This window comes from Gallus gallus, chromosome 25, assembly GCF_016699485.2.
Source record: "Gallus gallus isolate bGalGal1 chromosome 25, bGalGal1.mat.broiler.GRCg7b, whole genome shotgun sequence".
Lineage (NCBI taxonomy): Eukaryota > Metazoa > Chordata > Aves > Galliformes > Phasianidae > Gallus > Gallus gallus.
The window spans coordinates 2255512-2273061 of record NC_052556.1 but is presented as its reverse complement, the minus strand read 5'-3'; the positions used below and the strand labels follow the sequence as shown (position 1 = coordinate 2273061).

The window sequence follows — 17550 nt, the reverse complement described above, 5'->3', positions numbered from 1 at the left end:
GGTCCGGGCCCCGCCATGCCCGCGGCGCTGCGCGGGGGGCGGCTGCTGCTGCTGGGGGTCACCCAGCGGGGGTACCGGGTGCGCTGAGCCCCCCCCCCCCATCCCCCTCCTCGCCATTTGCGGTCCGCCCCCCCTCACCCTTCTCTTCGCCCTCAGCCCCACTTCGCCGAACGGCTGCGGCTCTTCGAGCGGCTGAAAGCGGACCGCGAGCAGCGGGACGGGGGCGGCCATGGAAGCGGCCCCGCGGAGGGGACCCCCATCCGCATCGCGCTGCCCGGGGGCCGCGTCCTTCCCGGCCTGGCGCTGCGCAGCACCCCGCGCCACGTGGCCGAGCAGTTGGGGTACGGCCCGGCACCCCCCCCCCCCTTTTCGGCCGCCCCCTTCGCCTCCCAACGCCCCGCGCTGTCCCCGCAGGCTCCGCTCGGCGGTGGTGGCGCGGGTGAACGGGGAGCTGCGGGACCTGGAGCGGCCCCTGGAGAGCGACGCCGAGTTGGAGCTGCTCGACTTCACCGCTCCGGAGGGCCGCGCCGTGAGTGTCACCGAGCCCGGCCGCCCCCCTGCGCTCCCCGTGTCCCCGCAGCTCCCTTTGTGCCCCCACAGCGCCCCTCCGCGCTCCCCGCGGCATTCAACCAGTAAGGCTGGAAAAGACCCTCAGGTCGGCCCGCAGCCCCTCCCCACCGGCCTCACCAATCCACGTCCACACTGTGTCCCCCACAGCCCCCCCCACCCCCCCCCTGCCGTCCCAGGCATCCCCCATCCCCCGTATTTCTGATGTCCACCACATCTGTATTCCCAGTGCCCCCCCCCATACTCCCTATTGTCCCCAAAGCGTCCTTCAGATGTGCAGTGTCCCATCCTGCTATGATCCCACATGTCCTGCTGTGATCCCACGTGTCCCACACATCCCCAGCGTCCTCCGTGCTTTTTGTGCCCCCCCCCCATCTGCTGTCCCCCCCCCATCTGCTGTCCCCCCCCCCATCTGCTGTCCCCCCCCCCATCTGCTGTTCCCCCCCCCCCCCATCTGCTGTTCCCCCCCCCCCCCCATCTGCTGTTCCCCCCCCCCCCCATCTGCTGTTCCCCCCCCCCCCCATCTGCTGTTTCCCCCCCCCATCTGCTGTTTCCCCCCCATCTGCTGTGTCCCCAGGCTTTCTGGCAGTCCAGCTCCTTCGTCCTGGGAGCAGCGGTGCAGCAGTTTTATGGAGCCACAATCTGCAGTACCGTCACCACCGAGGATGGCTTCTTCTGCGACGCCCACATGGGTGACAGGTACAGGGCTGTGGGGGTGCTGCCCCACTGAGCCCCTCGCCCACATCCCCAGCGTGTCCCTGCACCTGCAGGACGGTGCAGCGCAGTGAGCTGCCGGTGCTGGAGGAGTCCTGCATGGCCTTCGCCCGTTCCCAGCACTGCTTTGAGCGTCTCGAGGCCACCCGCGAGGAGCTGCTGGAGCTCTTCAAGGTGAGAGCTCGGCTGTGCCCTCCCTGAGGGCAGTGGCATCGTCCCAGTTGGACCCCGCTGGTGTCCCTTATGCTGACGTCACCCATGTGGTTGTCACCTGCCTCGCTCCCCGCAGCACAACAGCTTCCAGCTGCAGCGAATCGAGGAGGAGGTGACGACCCCAACAGCCACTGTGTATAGGTGAGCAGGGTGGCCCCACCGTGGGCTGTGCGAGGCAGAACAGTGACTCAGACCTCCCCCCCCCATCCATCCCTGCAGGTGTGGCCCACTGCTCCAGCTGTGCCGCGGTCCCCTCCTCCCCCACACGGGGCTGATCGGGGCGCTGCGCGTCCTGACGGTGGGTGCAGCACAGGGAATGCGGGCTGAGGGGATGTGGGCATCCCATAACCCCCCCCTGCCCCTCCTGCAGGGCTCGGCTGCGTTCTGGCAGGGCCCCTCGGGCCGCCTCTCATTGCAGCGCATCGCCGCCATCGCCTTCCCCAGCACGCAGGAGCTGCAGGCCTGGCAGCAGGCACAGGATGCAGCTGCACTCCGTGACCATCGTCGCATTGGGAAGGTGAGCCCTGCATAGGACAGCTCTCAGGAACCGACTGCTGATGGCCTCCATGGTGACGTGTCCCACTTCACAGGAACAGGAACTCTTCTTCTTCCACGCGCTCAGCCCTGGCAGCTGCTTCTTCCTCCCCCGTGGCGCCCACATCTACAACACCCTCGTTGACTTCATCAGGGTACGGCCCCGAAGCCCCCTGGGCCGCCCCAGTGTTGTCACCGTCCCCTCCTCTACAGGCTGCTGCAGATAGTGCCATGCCCCATCGCCCCTCAAACCCCACCGTGGGGTGCACGCAGCTCCCTGGCGATAAGCTGATATCCGTGCCCCATCCCCACAGAGCGAGTACCAGGTGAGGGGCTTCAATGAGGTGGTGACCCCCAACATCTTCAGCCCACGCCTCTGGGAGCTCTCGGGGCACTGGCAGCACTACAGCGCCCACATGTTCTCCTTCACCGCCGGCACTGAGACGCTCTCACTCAAACCCATGAACTGCCCGGCCCACTGGTGAGCTGAGCACGCTGGTGGGGCAGTGAGGGGGGCTCAGCAGGGCTGACACCCATCCATCCATCCATCCATCCATCTGTTGGCAGCCTCATGTTCGCCCACCGGCCGCGATCGTGGCGGGAGCTGCCGCTGCGCCTGGCCGACTTTGGGGTGCTGCACCGCAATGAGCCCCCCGGCTCCCTGACCGGGCTGACGCGCGTCAGGCGCTTCCAGCAGGATGATGCACACATCTTCTGTGCCCTGGAGCAGGTGGGTGTCCCCTCCGTGCCCCCCTCTGTGTCCCCTTTGTACCCCCCGTTTTCCTGCTCACAGTGCTGTCCCACAGCTGGAAGCAGAGATCGGTTCCTGCCTGGACTTCGTGCGCTCCGTCTACGCCACGCTGGGCTTCTCCTTCCAAATGGCTCTGGCCACGCGCCCCGATGGCTTCCTGGGGGATGCTGCAACCTGGGACCGTGCCGAGCAGGTGGGACAGTATTGACATCACATCTCCTGCACTGCATGCCACGTCTCAGCTGGGCTCTTCGTGTCTGTGCTGTGCGTCCATGCGTTGTGCTCTCACATTGCACCATGTCCCTTGTGTTGTGGCCCTGTGCATTTTGGTCCTGGTCTCATCCTGTGTGCTGTCCCATGTGTGGTGCTCCTGCATGGTGTCCACGGCATCGTGCCCTCACATTGCACTTCAGGGCCACCTCCCACGCTTCACATCCTGTGCGTTGTGCTCACACATTGCATCTCCTGCATTGTGCCCCCATACTGCACCTGTGCATCACACCCATGCATCGCATCCCACGTGTCTTCCCTTTGCAACACACCCTGAGCATCGTGTCCACGTTTTGCCCCACCACCTCCAAGCATCACATCTATGCATCGCATCCACGGCATCACATCGTGTCCCCTCCCCCTTCCTGTTTGCTCTTGCAGCAGTTGGAGAAGAGCCTCCAAGATTTTGGGGAGCCCTGGGAGCTGAGTCAGGGTGATGGTGCTTTTTATGGCCCCAAGGTGAGTTTGGTTTTGCATCACATTGCAGGGGATTGGGGGGGGGGGGGAGTCTCTAAGGACCCCTTATTGTCTTCCAGGGCCACTGTGTCCCATATATTAGGGTGGGAAGAGCTACCCCTGCTGCCTTCCCTTTTTGCAGATCGATATCCGGATCCAGGATGCACTGGGGAGGCATCACCAGTGTGGCACCATCCAGCTGGATTTCCAGATGCCCGAGAGGTTTCGGCTGGAGTACGCCAGGTAGGGGAAGGGGAGCAGGATTGAAGATTGAGGAGGTGGGAAGAGCTGGGGATGTGTTTGGGGATGGGGACGGGGCAGGTTTGGGGATGGGATGGGGTGTGGAGATAGGATCAGGGCCCAAAGGACAGGAATAGGGACCAGAGGGCATAGGGTTGGGACCACTGGAGCGATAAGGATTGGGGCTGGGGCGGTCCAAAGGTAAGTGTGGGGGCAGGGGCAAGATTGGGGCCATATGCAGGACTGGGGGATTCAGAGATGGGCTGTGCTGGGAGGAGCAGTTCCTGCCAACAGCCCCCCCACGCTGTGCCCCCACAGTGCAGCTGGAGGGACGGCGCGGCCGGTGCTGATCCACCGCGCGGTGTTGGGCTCCGTAGAGCGCATGGTGGCCGTGCTGGCTGAGAGCTGCGGCGGCAAATGGTGAGGGGCCAAAGCACCCCCAGTCCCTGGGGACATCCCAGCCTCTAGGAGCACCCCCATCCCCTCCCTGCAGGCCCCACCATCCCCAGATACCCTCAATTTCCAGGGGTACCTCTGTAACCCCGTGCAACCCCTCTAATTTCCATGGGCATCCCCACAAGCCATCCCCAATTCCTGGAGCACCCTCAGTCCTGGGTGCACCCCATTCCCACATAGCCCCATCTCCAGGACACCCCAAACCCAAGGACGCCCCAAACCCCTTCCCTCCTTTACCCCCAGCTGCCTCCCCGCAGGCCGCTCTGGCTCTCCCCACTGCAGGCCATGGTGATCCCGCAGGCACCTGATGCTGAGGGCTATGCCCGTGAGGTGAGTGTGTCCCCGATGGCCCTACGTGTCCCCTTTTGTCCTCCATGTCCCTGCTGACCTGATGTTGGCAGGTCCACGCCATGCTGCGGCGGGACGGCGTGATGGCTGACCTGGATGCTGATGCGGGTGCCACACTGGGCAGGAAGATCCGCCGGGCACAGCTCACCCACTACAACTTCCAGCTGGGTAAGGGGGAAAGGGGCACCCCCAGGCTCCTTGTCAACCCCAGTCCCCCCCGGCCATGTGTCCCCCCCCCGCCTCAGGCATGGGAGTGGCAGCACTGAGTCAGTGGTTCCCGGCTGCCTGCCCACCTCCGCATCCGCATCCCGACGGGAACTGGGATTTGTGGGGTGAGAGCATCAGGAAGTGGCTGGGAACACCCGCAGAGCCTCCCTGGGAACCCTCTGGGATCCCCTGGGAATCCGTTGGGACCCCCTCAGACCCTCTGCCTGAGGGCTGCTGCTCGGGACCGTGCATGTAGGGCTGCAAATGAGCACCTTGGGGCTGCCGTGGGTGTGCATGGGAACGTGTGGGTGTGCAAACATAATGGGGGGGACACGGGTGGGTGTGGGAGCACTGAGGGGGTTCCCATAGGCGCGTGTGACTCACAGTCTGAGTGTGCCCACACGAGGGTGCATGGGCGCAGCACAGGCGTGGGTGTGCACTGCACGGGCGTGGGTGTGCACAGACTGGGTGTGTGTGTGTGCGCAGGGGGGTGTGGGTGTGCACAGCACACGGCTGCACCCACATGTTTGGGTGCCATGCAGGGCTGCTCCCCCCAAAACATCCTGTTTTCTTCCAAACCAACCCATTGCTCCCCAAACCAACCCATTTCCCTTGCAAGCCTACCTGTCCCCCCCCCCCCCCCCCCCCCAAGACCAGCCTTTTCTACCCCTTAACCAACCTTTTTTCCCCCAAACCCACCCTGTTCTTCCCTTCCCTCCTCTCCCCCCCCCCATACCACGCTGTCCCCCTGCAGTGGTCGGCCGCAGGGAGCAGGAAAACGGCACCGTCAGCATCCGCACGCGGGACAACCGGCAGCTGGGGGAGCACAGTGTGCACCGGGTGCTGCAGCGGCTGCGGGAGCTGCGGGACGCCCGCGTCCCCAACGCTGAGGAACTCTTCTGACCCCCCTTCCCCCATACACACACCCTGTATCCTCTCTGTTTCCCCCCCCCCACCACCACGCACTCATTAAAGTGCTGGGAAATGGTGCTTGGCTGTGCCTCTGCTGGGAACAAAGCACCCTCTTCAGACCCTTTCTGCTGCCAAGAGCAGCTGCAGGTGTTGGAAGAAGGACACCTGTGCCCCCCCCCTCCCCCATTTGGACACCTGTGTCCTCCCCATGTTGGTACCTGTCTCCTATTTACACCCAATGCGTTCCCCCCCACCCCTCCTAACCCACTCAGGTCCCCCTTTTCCCCTTATTTCTGCCCCCTCCCCACCCCCCCCCGCCCCAGACACCAGACTCCTTCCCCCCCCCTGCAGACACGCAGGTTCCCCCTCCCTGACGCCTGTGCTCCCCCTGCTGTGTTGTCTGGGTTTTCCCCTACCCGAGGGGGGGTTGCGCAAACCCGCGTCAGCCTGAGCCTTGGGCAATAGCCCAGGGGTGGGGGTGTGGGAGGGGGGGGGGGGGGGAGCAGGGCTTCCCCTGTGGGAACCAACCCCAAATTCTGCTCCCATCCCCTCATCCCCCCCATTGTGAATGGGGTTCGGTGCCCCTCGGGGTGCAGCTGTGCTGGGGGGGCTCCTTGGGGCCCTCCTCACTGCAATCAGACAGCCCCTGTGCCTCCCACCCCCCCCATACCCCCCCCATTCCTGGGTGTAAGGGACGTGACCAAGGCCATGTCAGTGTCACACTCCACCTGTGCTCAGTGTTCCATGGGGGTCACCTCCTTTATCTTCCTTATTGGAATGGGACAAGACCATGCCAAGGGGGGATGGGGGGGAATCCCCCTGCAGACTCCCCCCATCCCCATCACCCCGCCAGCAGCGGGGTGACTCACTGGGTGGGGCAAGCCCCGAAATGGGGCAAAAACCACAAAAAATTCACCTCGCTTTCACTGCCTGTGATGCAAGTGGGGGGGGGGGGGGGGCACCATGACGGGTTTGGGGCCACCGAGACAGGTTTGGGGCCACCATGGCGGTGCTGAGGCCTCACGGTGTCGCGGTGCCCCCGGACTGGCTGGGCCGGTTGTGCCGAGGCATGGGGCCCACCCGCAGGCCGCAGTTGGGCCCAGCCCAGGGGTGCAGGCCGCAACGGGTGCCCGCAGCCCCCCCCGGCCCCCCCCCCCCCCCCCCCTCAGCCCTGCCGCAACGTCAGGCCGTGACTCAGCTGCGGGATGAGGCCCCGCACCGCCCCGGCCCTTCATAAGGCAGCAGAACCTCCGGCAGCTCCACAGCGCCCGACACCATGGCCGCCCTCGGCCTCCTCCTCCTCCTCCTCGGCACCACCGGTGAGTTCCCCACCGTGTCCCCTGCAGCCCCCGGGGTGCAGCTCAGCCCCGCTGGGCTACCTGGACCCCTCCTGCATGCATGAACCCCTCCCTGTACACCTGGGCCACCGCCCCGCCATGTTCCCTTCCTGGGTGTGTGGGTCCCCGCCATGGCCTCTTGTGTCCCTTTTATGGCCTCTTCGTGCCCCTTCTGTGGCCTCTTCGTGTCTGCTTGGCCACCCGGGTCTCCTTCCCACACACCTGGATCCCCTCCCAGCCTTCTGCATCCCCGTCCCTGCAGGGTTGGGTCACCACTCAGCCTCTGCTGTCCCCTCTCTGGGTGCTCAGGTCCCTGTTCGGTCACTTCAGTCCCTCCCTGACACTTCATGTCCCCCCCCCGACCCTACTGAGATCTTTCCTGGCTGCCTCATCACCTCCTGTGTCCCCTCCCGGCCACCCCTGTCCTGGCCCTATCACAGCCTACCATGATCTCCCCAATATCTGGGGGTGTGGGTCCCCATTTGTCCCCCCATCTCAGCACTGGGACGGGGGGAGGGGAGGGTATTTGTGGGGTCTGAGCCAGGGGTGAGCATTGTGCTCTCTGTCCCCATGTCACAGTGGCAGACCTGAAGCCCCAGCATGAGCAACTGATCCAGCAATCCCACGAGATCCAGCAGTGTGAGAATGGGGACATGATGGAATGGGGGGAGCATGGGGAAACCCAGGGGTGGGGAGGGGGGTTGGAGGGGTTGGGAATGCAGGGCTGTGCCCAGGGATGGGGGTGCGGATGGAGGAGGGACACACAAGGGATGGAGGAGGTGTAGGGACAGGATGTAAATGGGAATGTGGATGGAGGGGACATGGGGACACGGGTGGACATATACAGGGTTTGAACAACAAGGAGACAGCCGGGGGGGGGACAGTGGGAGGGGGGGAGAAGCAGGAGGACATGGGGACAGGGCTGTAGGGCTCACACAGATCTGGGTCCATAGGATAATAAGGGGACAGCTGGGACCATGGGAATGGGGACCCTCCTGGAACGATGTGGGACGTGTCCTGCAGGGTGGGGAAAAAGTGGGATCACCCCCCTCTCTCCCCACAGTGCAGCAGGAGGATCTGGACTTCCATCTGTCCCCCAACATCATCACATCAGCGGGGGCTGATGACATCCCATACCCACGGGCGCCGTCACCCACCTCCACCTGGGGCAGCATCCTGGAGGGCTTCCCCCCAGCCTGGCCCCTGCCCGACGCCCTCAGCCGTTACTGCCGCAGCCCCTCGCTGGTACCCCGCGCCCCCCGGCCCTCGCTGCCCCCCGCTGCCTTCGCCCACCTCCGCAGGCAGGTGGCTGCACTCGACAGCTTCTGGCCTCGCCTGGACCGCTGCTGCCAGCACCACACACCGCTGCCCTGCGCCCGGCGGGCGGTGAGTCCGGGGTCGTGTCACCAAGGGGGGCACGCAGAGCTGGGGTGTCTCCTGGGGGGGGTAAAGGGAGGGGTGATGTGTGTAGGGGTGATGCAGGTGTCCCAGAGGGTGGCACAGATGTCTCGTAGAGGTCACAGATGGGTTGTTGGGGGGCGGGGGGGTGAAACAGCTGTCCGGGAGGGGGACAGGAGTGTGCCAGGGGATGATACAGATGGCCAGGGAGTGATGCAGGTGCCTGGGGGGGGTCCCACATGTCCCTGGGGGGTGACACAGAGGGTGACCCGGATATCTGTGGGGGTGTCCCAGGGGGTGACAAAGATATGAGAGGGATGGATGTCCAGCAGTGTGGCCCAGGGGGCAGCGCGGCTGTCCCAGGGAGGTAACAGAAGCATCCTGGGGGATGCCACAGGTGTCCGGGAGGGTGACAGGCGTCCCAGGGGGCGTCACAGCTGTGCAGGCATTTTGATGGTGACCTGGGTGTCCCTTTGTCCACGCAGTGGACCGATGTCCTGGACACGTTCTGCGAGGATGAATTTGGGGTAAAAACACGCCAGTTCCACTGCTGCCACCGGCTCGGGGCTGAGCGGCGCCGCTGCTTCGCCGACGCCACCGTGGCCACGGCCGAGATCACCGAGATCACCGAGATCACCGTCTTCGAGCCCATGGTTGTGCCCTCCTTCCCCCCCGGCGAGCCCACCGCCGCCAACATGGAGAACATCTGCCGCCTGCGGGGGCTGCGGCCCAGCCCCAGAGGCCTCCCCGGGGCCCGCGCGCGGTTCCACAGCCGCCTGGAGCGCGACTTCGGCCGCTGCTGCCACAACAGCAGTCTGGAGTGCGCCCACGCTGCCGTGAGTTGGGGGTGGGGGGGACCTGGAGGTGGGAGGGAGCTGTGGGGGGGGTATAAAGGTGGGTGGGGGGTGATAGGGGTGGTCCGAGGGTGGCCAAGTGGTCGTGGAGGTGAGACAGGTGGCTGGAGGGTGAGGTGGAGGTCCAGGGGGTGACACGGGTGGCCAGAGGGTGACATAAGGGGTCCGAGGGCTTGACAGGTGTCCCAGGTGTTAATGTAGGCATCCCAGAGTGAGATTTAGGTGCCTGTGGGGCACAGGGGTGTCTGCAGGGGGTGACAAAAGTGTCACTGTGTGAGCCGGGTGTCGGGAGGTGTGATGATGGGGTTTCCTGGGGAGTGACCAAAGTGTTTGGGGAGGACACCGATGTCTTTAGGTGTGAGCCATGTGTCCCAAGGGATGACACCGCTGTCCCTTGGGGTATCCCCGGGGGGTGAAGTGCCTGTGGGGTGATGCAGGGGTGTGACACAGGTGTCCCTTGGAAGGGGGGGTGACAGAGCTGGCAGGAGGACAGAGGTGACCCAGCGAGTGACGCAGTGTCTCCAGAAGGCCCCACCTATCTCACGGGGTGACGAAGGTGTTGGGGGTGATGGCCGTGGCCACGGATAGGGTGGGGACAGCCGGGGGGGCAGAAGTGACGGTGGTGTTTGAGGCCTCCGTTGTCTCCGCAGTGGCAGAGGGGGTTGGAGCGCTTCTGCCGGGAGGAGGGGGCCGTGAAGACGAGGCAGCACCGCTGCTGTAAGAGGGGGCTGGGCAACGCCCGGAGCCGCTGCTTCGCCACCGCCGCCCCCCACCCTGCCTACGACCAAGAAGTGCACAACGTCAGCCTGGCCCGGCCCGGCCCCGCCATGCTGCGCACCCTCTGCGGCCCCATCCGGCTGCTCAGCAAGCGGTGGGTGCTGGGGATGGGGGTGCCCTGAGAGCGGGATGGCACCTCTGGGACCCCCACCCCCACTGTGTCCTTGGGAATATCAACCCCCCCAAAACCTCTGGGCCCCTCCCCTCCATCTCCCTGGGTTCCCTGGGAGTATCCCACAACATCCCAAAGCCTCCGGGACATTCCTCTCACCTCTCCAGCCACTCAGAGCCCCTGGGACCCCCCGCACCTTCCCAGGGACCCTCCCCCATCTCTCAGCTTCCCCCAAAGCCCCAAACCACCCCCTCATCCTCCCTTAGGACCCCCCACCCTGCTGCCACCCCACACTCAGGCCTGGGTGGGAAGCACACAACACACATGCTCTGTTCCCCCCTATCCTTGGACAGGCAGAAATCCCCCCCCCTCCCTTTTTGGACCCCCATTCCTGACCCCCTCCTCCCACAGACGCCCGGTGCCGCAGCTGCTGGAAGCGGTGACCACCACGTGCTGCGCGCTGCCCCACGACGAGCAGAGCCCCTGCGCCGAGGAGCAGGTGGGTATTGGGGGGGGGACACTGGGGGTGGGCACAGAGGGGTGTGTGGGGGTGTCCGGGACAGGAGAACACGTGGTCGATGCTCCTGACCCCCCCACCCTCCATCTCCCATTCCCTGCAGCTCTCTCAGCAAATCGATGCTCTCTGCGCTGCCCAACGCAGCTCCTGGCGCGACCCCCGAGGCTGCTGTGCGTGGGGGGGCCCCGAGCGGCTGCGCTGCTTTGAGGAGGAATACCTGCAGGGGGTGATGCTGGGGGCTGCCATTCCCCCCCCCGCCTTCGCCTAGGAGCCTTAATATCCCAGCGTAATAAAGGTGCTTCGGTGTCACACGGCTCCGTGTCCCCCTCCTCCCGGCGTGGGTGATTCGGAGAGGAAAGGGGGGGTGGGGGGGGGGTGTTGGGGTGCGCTGGGTGTTTGTGTGTGTGTGTTTGGGGTGTTGGAGCTGTGTCACTGTTTATGGAGCGGGGTGTGCCTGCAGCACAGCTCACCCTGTCCGGCACCCACGCGTGTCCGGGGCGCTGTGTGGGCTGCGGGTGCTGCCTGCTGCACATGGCCCCGTGTCCCCCACACGGTGGATCCTCGTGTCCCCACGTGTGGACAGCACTGAGCCTTTGCCCCTTCCCCCCCCACCCCCGGAGCGTGTGATCCTTAGAGGTGGATTCACACTCGTGCTTTTATTCCACGTGGGATGCTGGAAAGTTCTGGGATGGACTGGGGGGGTTCTCTTATTTTCAATCCCCCCCTCCCTCCCCCCCAGTAATCCCCGCGTTGCGCAGCGCCCTCTGCTGGAGGACCCCCCCCCCCCCGCCCGTTCCGACGGCCCCACGCGTGACGGCATCCCGGGCGCCCCGGGGTGGGCGGGGCTACGAGGAGGGTTCCTGGAAGCGGTCATGTGACCGAGCGAGCGCCATTGGCGGGCGCTGTTGCTGGGCGGGGCCGGAGAGAAGAGGCAGAAATCGTCGGAGGGGGCGGGGCCACAACGCTAACCGGAAGTGACGTGGATTCCATGGAAATAGGGCTCGGGGTCGTGGGTGGCTGCGGGCGGCACGAAGCGGCCGAGAGGGGGTAGAGCCGCACGTACCGGGCCGAGGCGCACGTACCGGGCCGGTGCCCCCCCCCGCCCCCTCACTCACAACAGAGGCTTTGCATTAAAACAGCCATTTATTGAGGTCGCCTGTGAGGAAGAAGTTCCTTACCTGGAGGCCCCGAGGTGCTGTCACTGCTGCCTCGTTCTGTGGGTGCCCCATCCCCGGAGGCCGCGGGTGGGGTCCTGGGCTGCGGGCACACAACGGGGAGGGGGGGGGGGGGGGGGGGGGGGGGGGGGGGGGGGGGGGTGAGGTACCTTCCAGCCCAACCATTCTACGGCAGCCCACAGCCGTGGGACCGCTCAGCCTCCCAGCCCTGCACCCCTCGTGTGTATGTGGTATGGGGGGGAGCAGCAGCCGCACACGCAGCTCTGAGCTCCCGAGCAGATGGAGGCTCCCGTCGCTGTCTCCCCCCCTCCCCCCCATCGCTCCCTGCCCCCCATCCTCCCCCCGGGCCCCACACGGCCGTGACTTCCGCTGTTGCTTCGCGGAACGCGGCGCCGCTTCTTCGAAAAGCCGCTCGGAGGAGGAAGCTGAGCCCTATCAGCTGCCCCAGCGGCCGCGCCTTATCAGCACCGCGGCTTCCAGGAAGCGCAGGTGGCCGCGGCCCTTTGCATGTTGCCATGGCACAGCCGGCCCAAAACAGCCCCGAAAGCCCAACGGTGGCGCAGGGAGAGCAGCCCGCAGCTGGGGCACGAAGCAATGAGGTGTGCACAGGCGGTGGGTGCCCGCAGGGGGTAATTTCCCCATGGATGGGGGACTTCCCCACAGCCAGCGCTGCCCGGCTCGCTTCCTCCTTCTTCAGCTTCACAGGAATTGAAACCGAGAGGCAGCAGTTGGGGTTTCACCCACAGCCAAAGTGCAGACGCAGGCAGCAGCAGCACAGCCCAGGGCTGGTGGGGAAGGGGGGGAGGGGTGCTGCACCCTCACAGCTGAGCCTTCAGCTCCCCATCCTGCTGCAAGAAAAAGTTTTATGCTACCACTGAGAACAAGAGACTTTTATTAAGTGCTCCTCCAGCACCCAGGCAGGCCAGACAAACAGCACTGCCTTTAGCTTTCTTCCCACTGGGCATTGCCTGGGCTGCAGTGGGGCTGGTTCCTCACCACGCTCAGCCCCGTTGTGCAGGGGGGGGGCTCAGCCCCAACCACACCACAGCACAGCCCAAAGCCCAGGAGGAGCCCAGGGCCGGGTGCTGTGCTTGGGGTTGGCAGGAGCTGCAGAGCCGAGGCACCGAGTTCTACACAGCTGCAGAACACTTTACATTCAAATATCAGCTTTGCTGTGCTCACTGCTTACCGAGTCAAAATTAAAGGGGAGAGAAGGAAGTGACCAACACCAACTTCCACAACCCCCCCCTGTGCCAGAAGAGCTTGGAAAACCAAAAAGATTAAAACAAACAGCAGTGTCAGCTGCTGCCAGCGGGCAGTGAGTGCAGCAGCCACCGATCCCCACTACAATCCCTGGCACTTCTGCTCGAGCACAGAGAAAGGTTTGCTCGAAGCCAGGGCAGAAGGCTTTGCCACAAAGCAAGGGACGAAGTTCAGCACATCCATAAGCAGCTCCACCACATTCAGCCTTTGCTTTTTGTGTCGTTAGCTCCGTAAAGATGCACACGCTCTGCAGATGTACAGATATTTACAGGTTCTCTGCAGCCTCCCTGCCTCATGTGGGGTTTTACGTACTTATAAATGCACTCCCTATTTTTAAACTGCCGGCGTGGCGGGGCGGTGAGAGCAGTCAGACAGGCCGGCCCTGCCGGGCTGCAGCTGGCTGCGGTTACCACAGTGCCAGCTCAAGCTGCAGGACTGCTCACAGGGCCGCCCGCGGCCTGAGCAAACCCTGCTGGAAGGCAGGGGACAAATCACCCCGCGTTCCAGCACGGGCTGCACGCCTCAGCCTTGCGCAGCGCCGCTGCCTAAAGCTCTGACAGCGGAGCGGCAGCTGAAGATGCCGTATCCAAAAACCCACAACCACAACTCTGAAGCATCGGCTCCACGACAGTCACCACGCCAAAGCCACGAGGATCAGTCCAGGCAGGAGCTGTTGGTGCTCACTGGCTCACGAAGCATATCTGTTTCCTCCGGGATAAAACGGAAGATGTCCACTTTGCCTTTCTCTCCTCACGCTCTTGAACGAAGCAGAGCATCAGTCAACTCCTCCACTTTCTGTTCCCAAAGCAATAAATCCTCATTGGTACCCACGATCTGAGTGGAACATACCTTCTTTCTTTGGAAAGAATTGCTCAGGGGATGCCTAGATATTCTCCTGGGGTGACTCAAGTCTGGCTGTTTAAGTACACACAGGAGGAAGTGATCGGATCGCCAGCTCCCAGCAGAGCCGGTCTGCCCTGAGCTCTGCCCCTCTGCAGCACTGCAGCTCACCGGATCATGTAGGCCAAGCTCGCCCCCAGGCCGGCCACTCCTGCAAAGGCCATCAGCACATTCCTGATGCTGCTTTCCAGGTCCTCAACTCGGAAGAAGTCAACAAAGCCCTCCTAAGAGAAAGAAGAGATGGTCATTCCTGAACTAGCTGCCTCTTTCCATGGGAAAGTGCAACCCAGAGCAAGGCTCCACACCCTGCAGCTCCTGGAGATCTGCTGCAGCCACAGCCCAGGTGACAACCGGGAGCCACTGCAACTGCAGGCAAGCTCGGGGCACCCCGGTTTGTTTTGCTTTAGGGATGCCACCACTTCCTTAGCAGGCAGGGGGGCATTTCTGTGTTTTTTGGGTCAAAGGCACTGCATGCCACTGGCTAGGTGCTTTCAGATAGTGGTTTTAACTGGAACAGTGACTCATCTGCACTTCGCTGACACAGGCAGCTGACACCCAGTGGGTTACGGAAATAGGAAACACTGAATCGTTCTGAAAGCCTCGTGGTGGGCAGTGACTCACCCAGCCTCCCTGGCTCATCAGCCACTCGCGTTTGGATGAGACCAATGCGTCCGTGATGATCCCCGCCAGCGAGGTGATGCATTTCTCTTGGTTGATGCTTTTCAGGTGTTTTGCAACAAAGGCACCAAATGAGATGAGCGTGACAACTCGGCCCCAGTTTGTTACTCCATCATTGAAAACGTGAGCAGCCACCTCACACACAGCCTGCAGGTCATCTTCCTTTTTGATTTCCAGCTTCCGAAGCATTCCTGCAAAGAGATTCCCATTTAGAGACGGGCTTTGCCATGCCAAGCCACCAATGACAGAGCCTCTGTACCTGGGGTCTGAAAGCTGTGATAGAGCAGCTGCTGCAGCAGACCCCGCCACAGAACGAGCTGGGCATGGAGCCCACCTCCACCCCATGCTGCCCACTGTGATCCCATGAGGGCCCTGGTGAGCCTGGAGGGCAGCAGGAGGCAGGGAGCAGCCTGGCAGCCCTGCCCCTGAGCAGCCACCTGGAACAGCCTGACCCACAGTGCCCCCTCACGAATAAGCAAACAAGACAAGCCTTTACGAAACTGAAAGGCACTGCTTGTTATTGCTCAAACCAAGAGGAAGCCTCCCAGAAGCCAGTTCCTCCTCTGTACACAGGGCTGCCAGCTCTGCAGAAGCCTTGGTTGCTAACAGCAGCTTGTGTCAATCCACACACCCTCAGCTCAGCTTGTTCAGCAGCACACCCTCCAATTTAATTGGGGCAGGGCAGTTAACCCCTAGACTTTTCCACCAGTGCAATGCAGGAAGTGAGGAACAAACTGAATCCCTTTGCGTGTAGAATCAAAAAACAACAAACAAACAACAAACTGGAACATGGAAGGTGTTCACCACAGGCTGCCTTGGGGGGGAGGGAACACCAACAGTGCTCCTCTGTGCCCTGACCTGGCACCAGATGCACCCACCAGAGCCCAAGGAGTCGCTTCTGAGTTACACAAAACCAACCCAAAACAGTCACATCCTGCAAGTCCCCAAGGACTGGCCTTGGAATTACATAAAACCATGCCAAGAAGGTTGGTTCTCACTGGTCCCCTTCACCCCCCCGCCAAGGAGTCACTTCCGAGTTGCACAAAAATAGCCAAAAAGGGTCAGTTCCTACTGGTCCCCAAGGGCTGGGCTTGGAATTACATAAAACCGAGCCAAAACGGTTGGTTCCCACTGATCCCTCCTCCCCCTCCCCCCCCTCAAAAGGAGCTGCTTCCAAGTTACACAAAAACAGCCAAAAATGGTCAGTTCCTGCTGGTCCCCAAGGATTCCATTCTAAATGACACAAATTCAGCCCAAAATGGTTGGCTCTCACCGGCCCCCAAGGACTCACTTCCAAGTTACATAAGACCAGCCCAAAATGGCCGGTTCTCCCTTCCAGTCCATTCCAGCACATCCAAACCTGCAGCCCCCCCCACCCACCCCATCTGCTCAGCCCAGCCCAGGCACCGGGGCTATTTTCTAGGCTACTTCTGGGGGCTATTTTGGTACCGGTCTGGATCAGCACCTTAAAGCAGCCATACTACAAGCTGAGGGCTAAGGGGAGCTTCTACCTGAGTCAGAGCTACAGCAACCCGACCTCATGGCACAGCCCCAAACCCACAGCAGTGCAGCCCCAGAGCTCCTTCAGCTTTAGGGGGAGCCCCAAAAAGCTATAAAACAGCAGCAGGAGAGCCCCAAACCCCCTCAGCGGGGCAGCTCCAGATCTCCCCACGGCTCTAGGGGAACTCTGACCCCTTCGGCTCAGCGGGGAGACCCCAAACTACCCGCATTCCCCCAACCCCTCCATACAGCACCACGAGGGAGCCCCAAAGCTCCTTTGTATGGCAACGGGGGAACCCCACACCCCTCCCACTGCACCGGGGAGCCCCAAAACCCCTCACACCGCACCGAGGAGCTGCCCCAAAGCCTCTTCCCGGCGTCAGAGCAGCCGCAGACCCCCCCAGTACAGCACCGGGAGGAGCCCCCGCCCCTCCACACCGCATTAAGGAGCCCCAAAACCACTCCAGGCTGCACGGGGGGGACCCCAGAGCCCCTTCAGCAGCGGGAGGAGCCCCGCACCGCCCGCAGCACCCCCAGCACGGCCGCCCTTCAGCCCCGGGGCGCGGCGTGGCACAGCCCAGCCCCCCCCCACCCCTTCCCAGCACAAAGTCCGCTTTCGTTTTCACCCCACGGCCGCTCCCCCCCCCCACCCCCGCTGCCGTTTCCCGGTTCCACGCACCCTGGAAGGCCAATTCGTGTTTCTGCATCACGCCGTCCCCGACCCTCCGCAACGTTTCCAGCGCTTTCTCCATGACGGCGCTGCTCGCCCTGCAGGGCCGCCCTGGCCCTCCCAGGAGCCCCGGAAACAGCTTTTTAACGCCGGGCTCGGCCTCTCCCGCCGCCTCCCGGAGGTACCGGAGGATGAGCTCCAGGGATTCCTGCCGCAGCTCGTCGGGGATCAAGTCGGGCAGCTCGGGCGGCGTGCCGGGCAACGAATCGCCTCCGGGGCCGCGTTCGGACTCGGGCTCGCAGCCGTCCAACTCCTCCTCGGGGCTCCACAGAGCGACGGGCCGCGACGTGGAGTCCGGCGGCGCCCGGCGGGCCGCGGCGGAACCGATCGGAGCGTGGGGGGCCGCCCCGGAGCCAATGGGAGCGCGGGGGGCTTCGGCGCGGCCGGCGGCGGCCCACAGCCCCGCGGAGCCAATCAGCGGCCGCGGTACCTCAGCGACGGTGGCGGCGGCGGCGGCCGGAGCGGCGGCGGCGGGCGGCGGGGTTTGCTCTCCTGCTGGTGAAGCGGGCACCAGGCCCGGGCTTCCTCCGCCGCAGTAGAGGTTGAAGCCGATGACGGCGTTCCGCTTGACTGCAAACATGGCGCCCAGCGAGCACCGGCGGCGGGTGGCGCGGGCGGGTAAAGCCGGGACTGTTATATGG

At 63.8% G+C, this 17550-nt stretch overlaps 3 protein-coding genes across 9 annotated transcripts; 2 read left to right on the top strand and 1 right to left on the bottom strand.

The window, feature by feature from the left end:
* TARS2 (threonyl-tRNA synthetase 2, mitochondrial (putative)) lies at window positions 1-5745 on the top strand. Of its 4 annotated transcripts, XM_015298659.4 has the most exons (18): window positions 1-78; window positions 157-341; window positions 415-529; window positions 1145-1266; window positions 1338-1455; window positions 1571-1635; window positions 1714-1792; window positions 1865-2011; window positions 2085-2183; window positions 2343-2509; window positions 2596-2758; window positions 2835-2972; window positions 3431-3508; window positions 3648-3748; window positions 4064-4165; window positions 4459-4531; window positions 4603-4717; window positions 5511-5745. In XM_015298659.4, exons 1-18 carry the CDS (start codon window positions 16-18, stop codon window positions 5657-5659), a joined length of 2079 nt encoding a protein of 692 aa, XP_015154145.3. In that variant the 5' UTR covers window positions 1-15; the 3' UTR covers window positions 5660-5745. The 4 variants fall into 4 exon arrangements, 2 of the variants coding, with proteins under 2 accessions (XP_015154145.3, XP_040508560.1); XM_040652626.2 differs by lacking the exon at window positions 5511-5745 and having other exon boundaries at window positions 4445-4531; XR_005841829.2 differs by lacking the exons at window positions 4603-4717; window positions 5511-5745 and having other exon boundaries at window positions 3586-3748.
* A 1184-nt stretch (window positions 5746-6929) lies between these two features.
* On the top strand, window positions 6930-10972 carry ECM1 (extracellular matrix protein 1). Its single transcript, XM_015298661.4, has 7 exons — window positions 6930-6987; window positions 7585-7644; window positions 8069-8391; window positions 8889-9239; window positions 9908-10128; window positions 10558-10645; window positions 10767-10972. The coding sequence occupies exons 1-7, from the start codon at window positions 6945-6947 to the stop codon at window positions 10929-10931; spliced, it is 1251 nt and encodes a 416-aa protein (XP_015154147.3). The 5' UTR covers window positions 6930-6944; the 3' UTR covers window positions 10932-10972.
* An 815-nt stretch (window positions 10973-11787) lies between these two features.
* Window positions 11788-17519, bottom strand: MCL1 (BCL2 family apoptosis regulator). Of its 4 annotated transcripts, none has more exons than XM_040652311.2 (4): window positions 16859-17519; window positions 14623-14870; window positions 14113-14225; window positions 11788-11920 (listed from the first exon to the last, which is right to left on the bottom strand). In XM_040652311.2, exons 1-4 carry the CDS (start codon window positions 17487-17489, stop codon window positions 11794-11796), a joined length of 1119 nt encoding a protein of 372 aa, XP_040508245.1. In that variant the 5' UTR covers window positions 17490-17519; the 3' UTR covers window positions 11788-11793. The 4 variants fall into 4 exon arrangements, with proteins under 4 accessions (XP_040508245.1, NP_001244212.2, NP_001306238.2 ...); NM_001257283.4 differs by lacking the exon at window positions 11788-11920 and adding an exon at window positions 12291-13896; NM_001319309.3 differs by lacking the exon at window positions 11788-11920 and having other exon boundaries at window positions 12297-14225.
* Window positions 17520-17550: the final 31 nt, after the last annotated feature.

Excerpts from the sequence above, each read along its gene's own strand:
- TARS2 (XM_015298659.4), top strand. The coding sequence starts at position 16 with ATGCCCGCGGCGCTGCGCGGGGGGCGGCTGCTGCTGCTGGGGGTCACC. Across the intron at positions 1,636-1,713 it reads CCAACAGCCACTGTGTATAG|GTGTGGCCCACTGCTCCAGC; the intron begins GTGAGCAGGGTG and ends CCATCCCTGCAG. Across the intron at positions 2,759-2,834 it reads TCTTCTGTGCCCTGGAGCAG|CTGGAAGCAGAGATCGGTTC; the intron begins GTGGGTGTCCCC and ends GCTGTCCCACAG.
- ECM1 (XM_015298661.4), top strand. The coding sequence starts at position 6,945 with ATGGCCGCCCTCGGCCTCCTCCTCCTCCTCCTCGGCACCACCG. Across the intron at positions 7,645-8,068 it reads ATCCCACGAGATCCAGCAGT|TGCAGCAGGAGGATCTGGAC; the intron begins GTGAGAATGGGG and ends CTCTCCCCACAG. Across the intron at positions 9,240-9,907 it reads TGGAGTGCGCCCACGCTGCC|TGGCAGAGGGGGTTGGAGCG; the intron begins GTGAGTTGGGGG and ends TTGTCTCCGCAG.
- MCL1 (XM_040652311.2), bottom strand. The coding sequence starts at position 17,489 with ATGTTTGCAGTCAAGCGGAACGCCGTCATCGGCTTCAACCTCTACTGC. Across the intron at positions 14,871-16,858 it reads ACACGAATTGGCCTTCCAGG|GAATGCTTCGGAAGCTGGAA; the intron begins GTGCGTGGAACC and ends ATCTCTTTGCAG. Across the intron at positions 14,226-14,622 it reads TGATGAGCCAGGGAGGCTGG|GAGGGCTTTGTTGACTTCTT; the intron begins GTGAGTCACTGC and ends TCTTTCTCTTAG.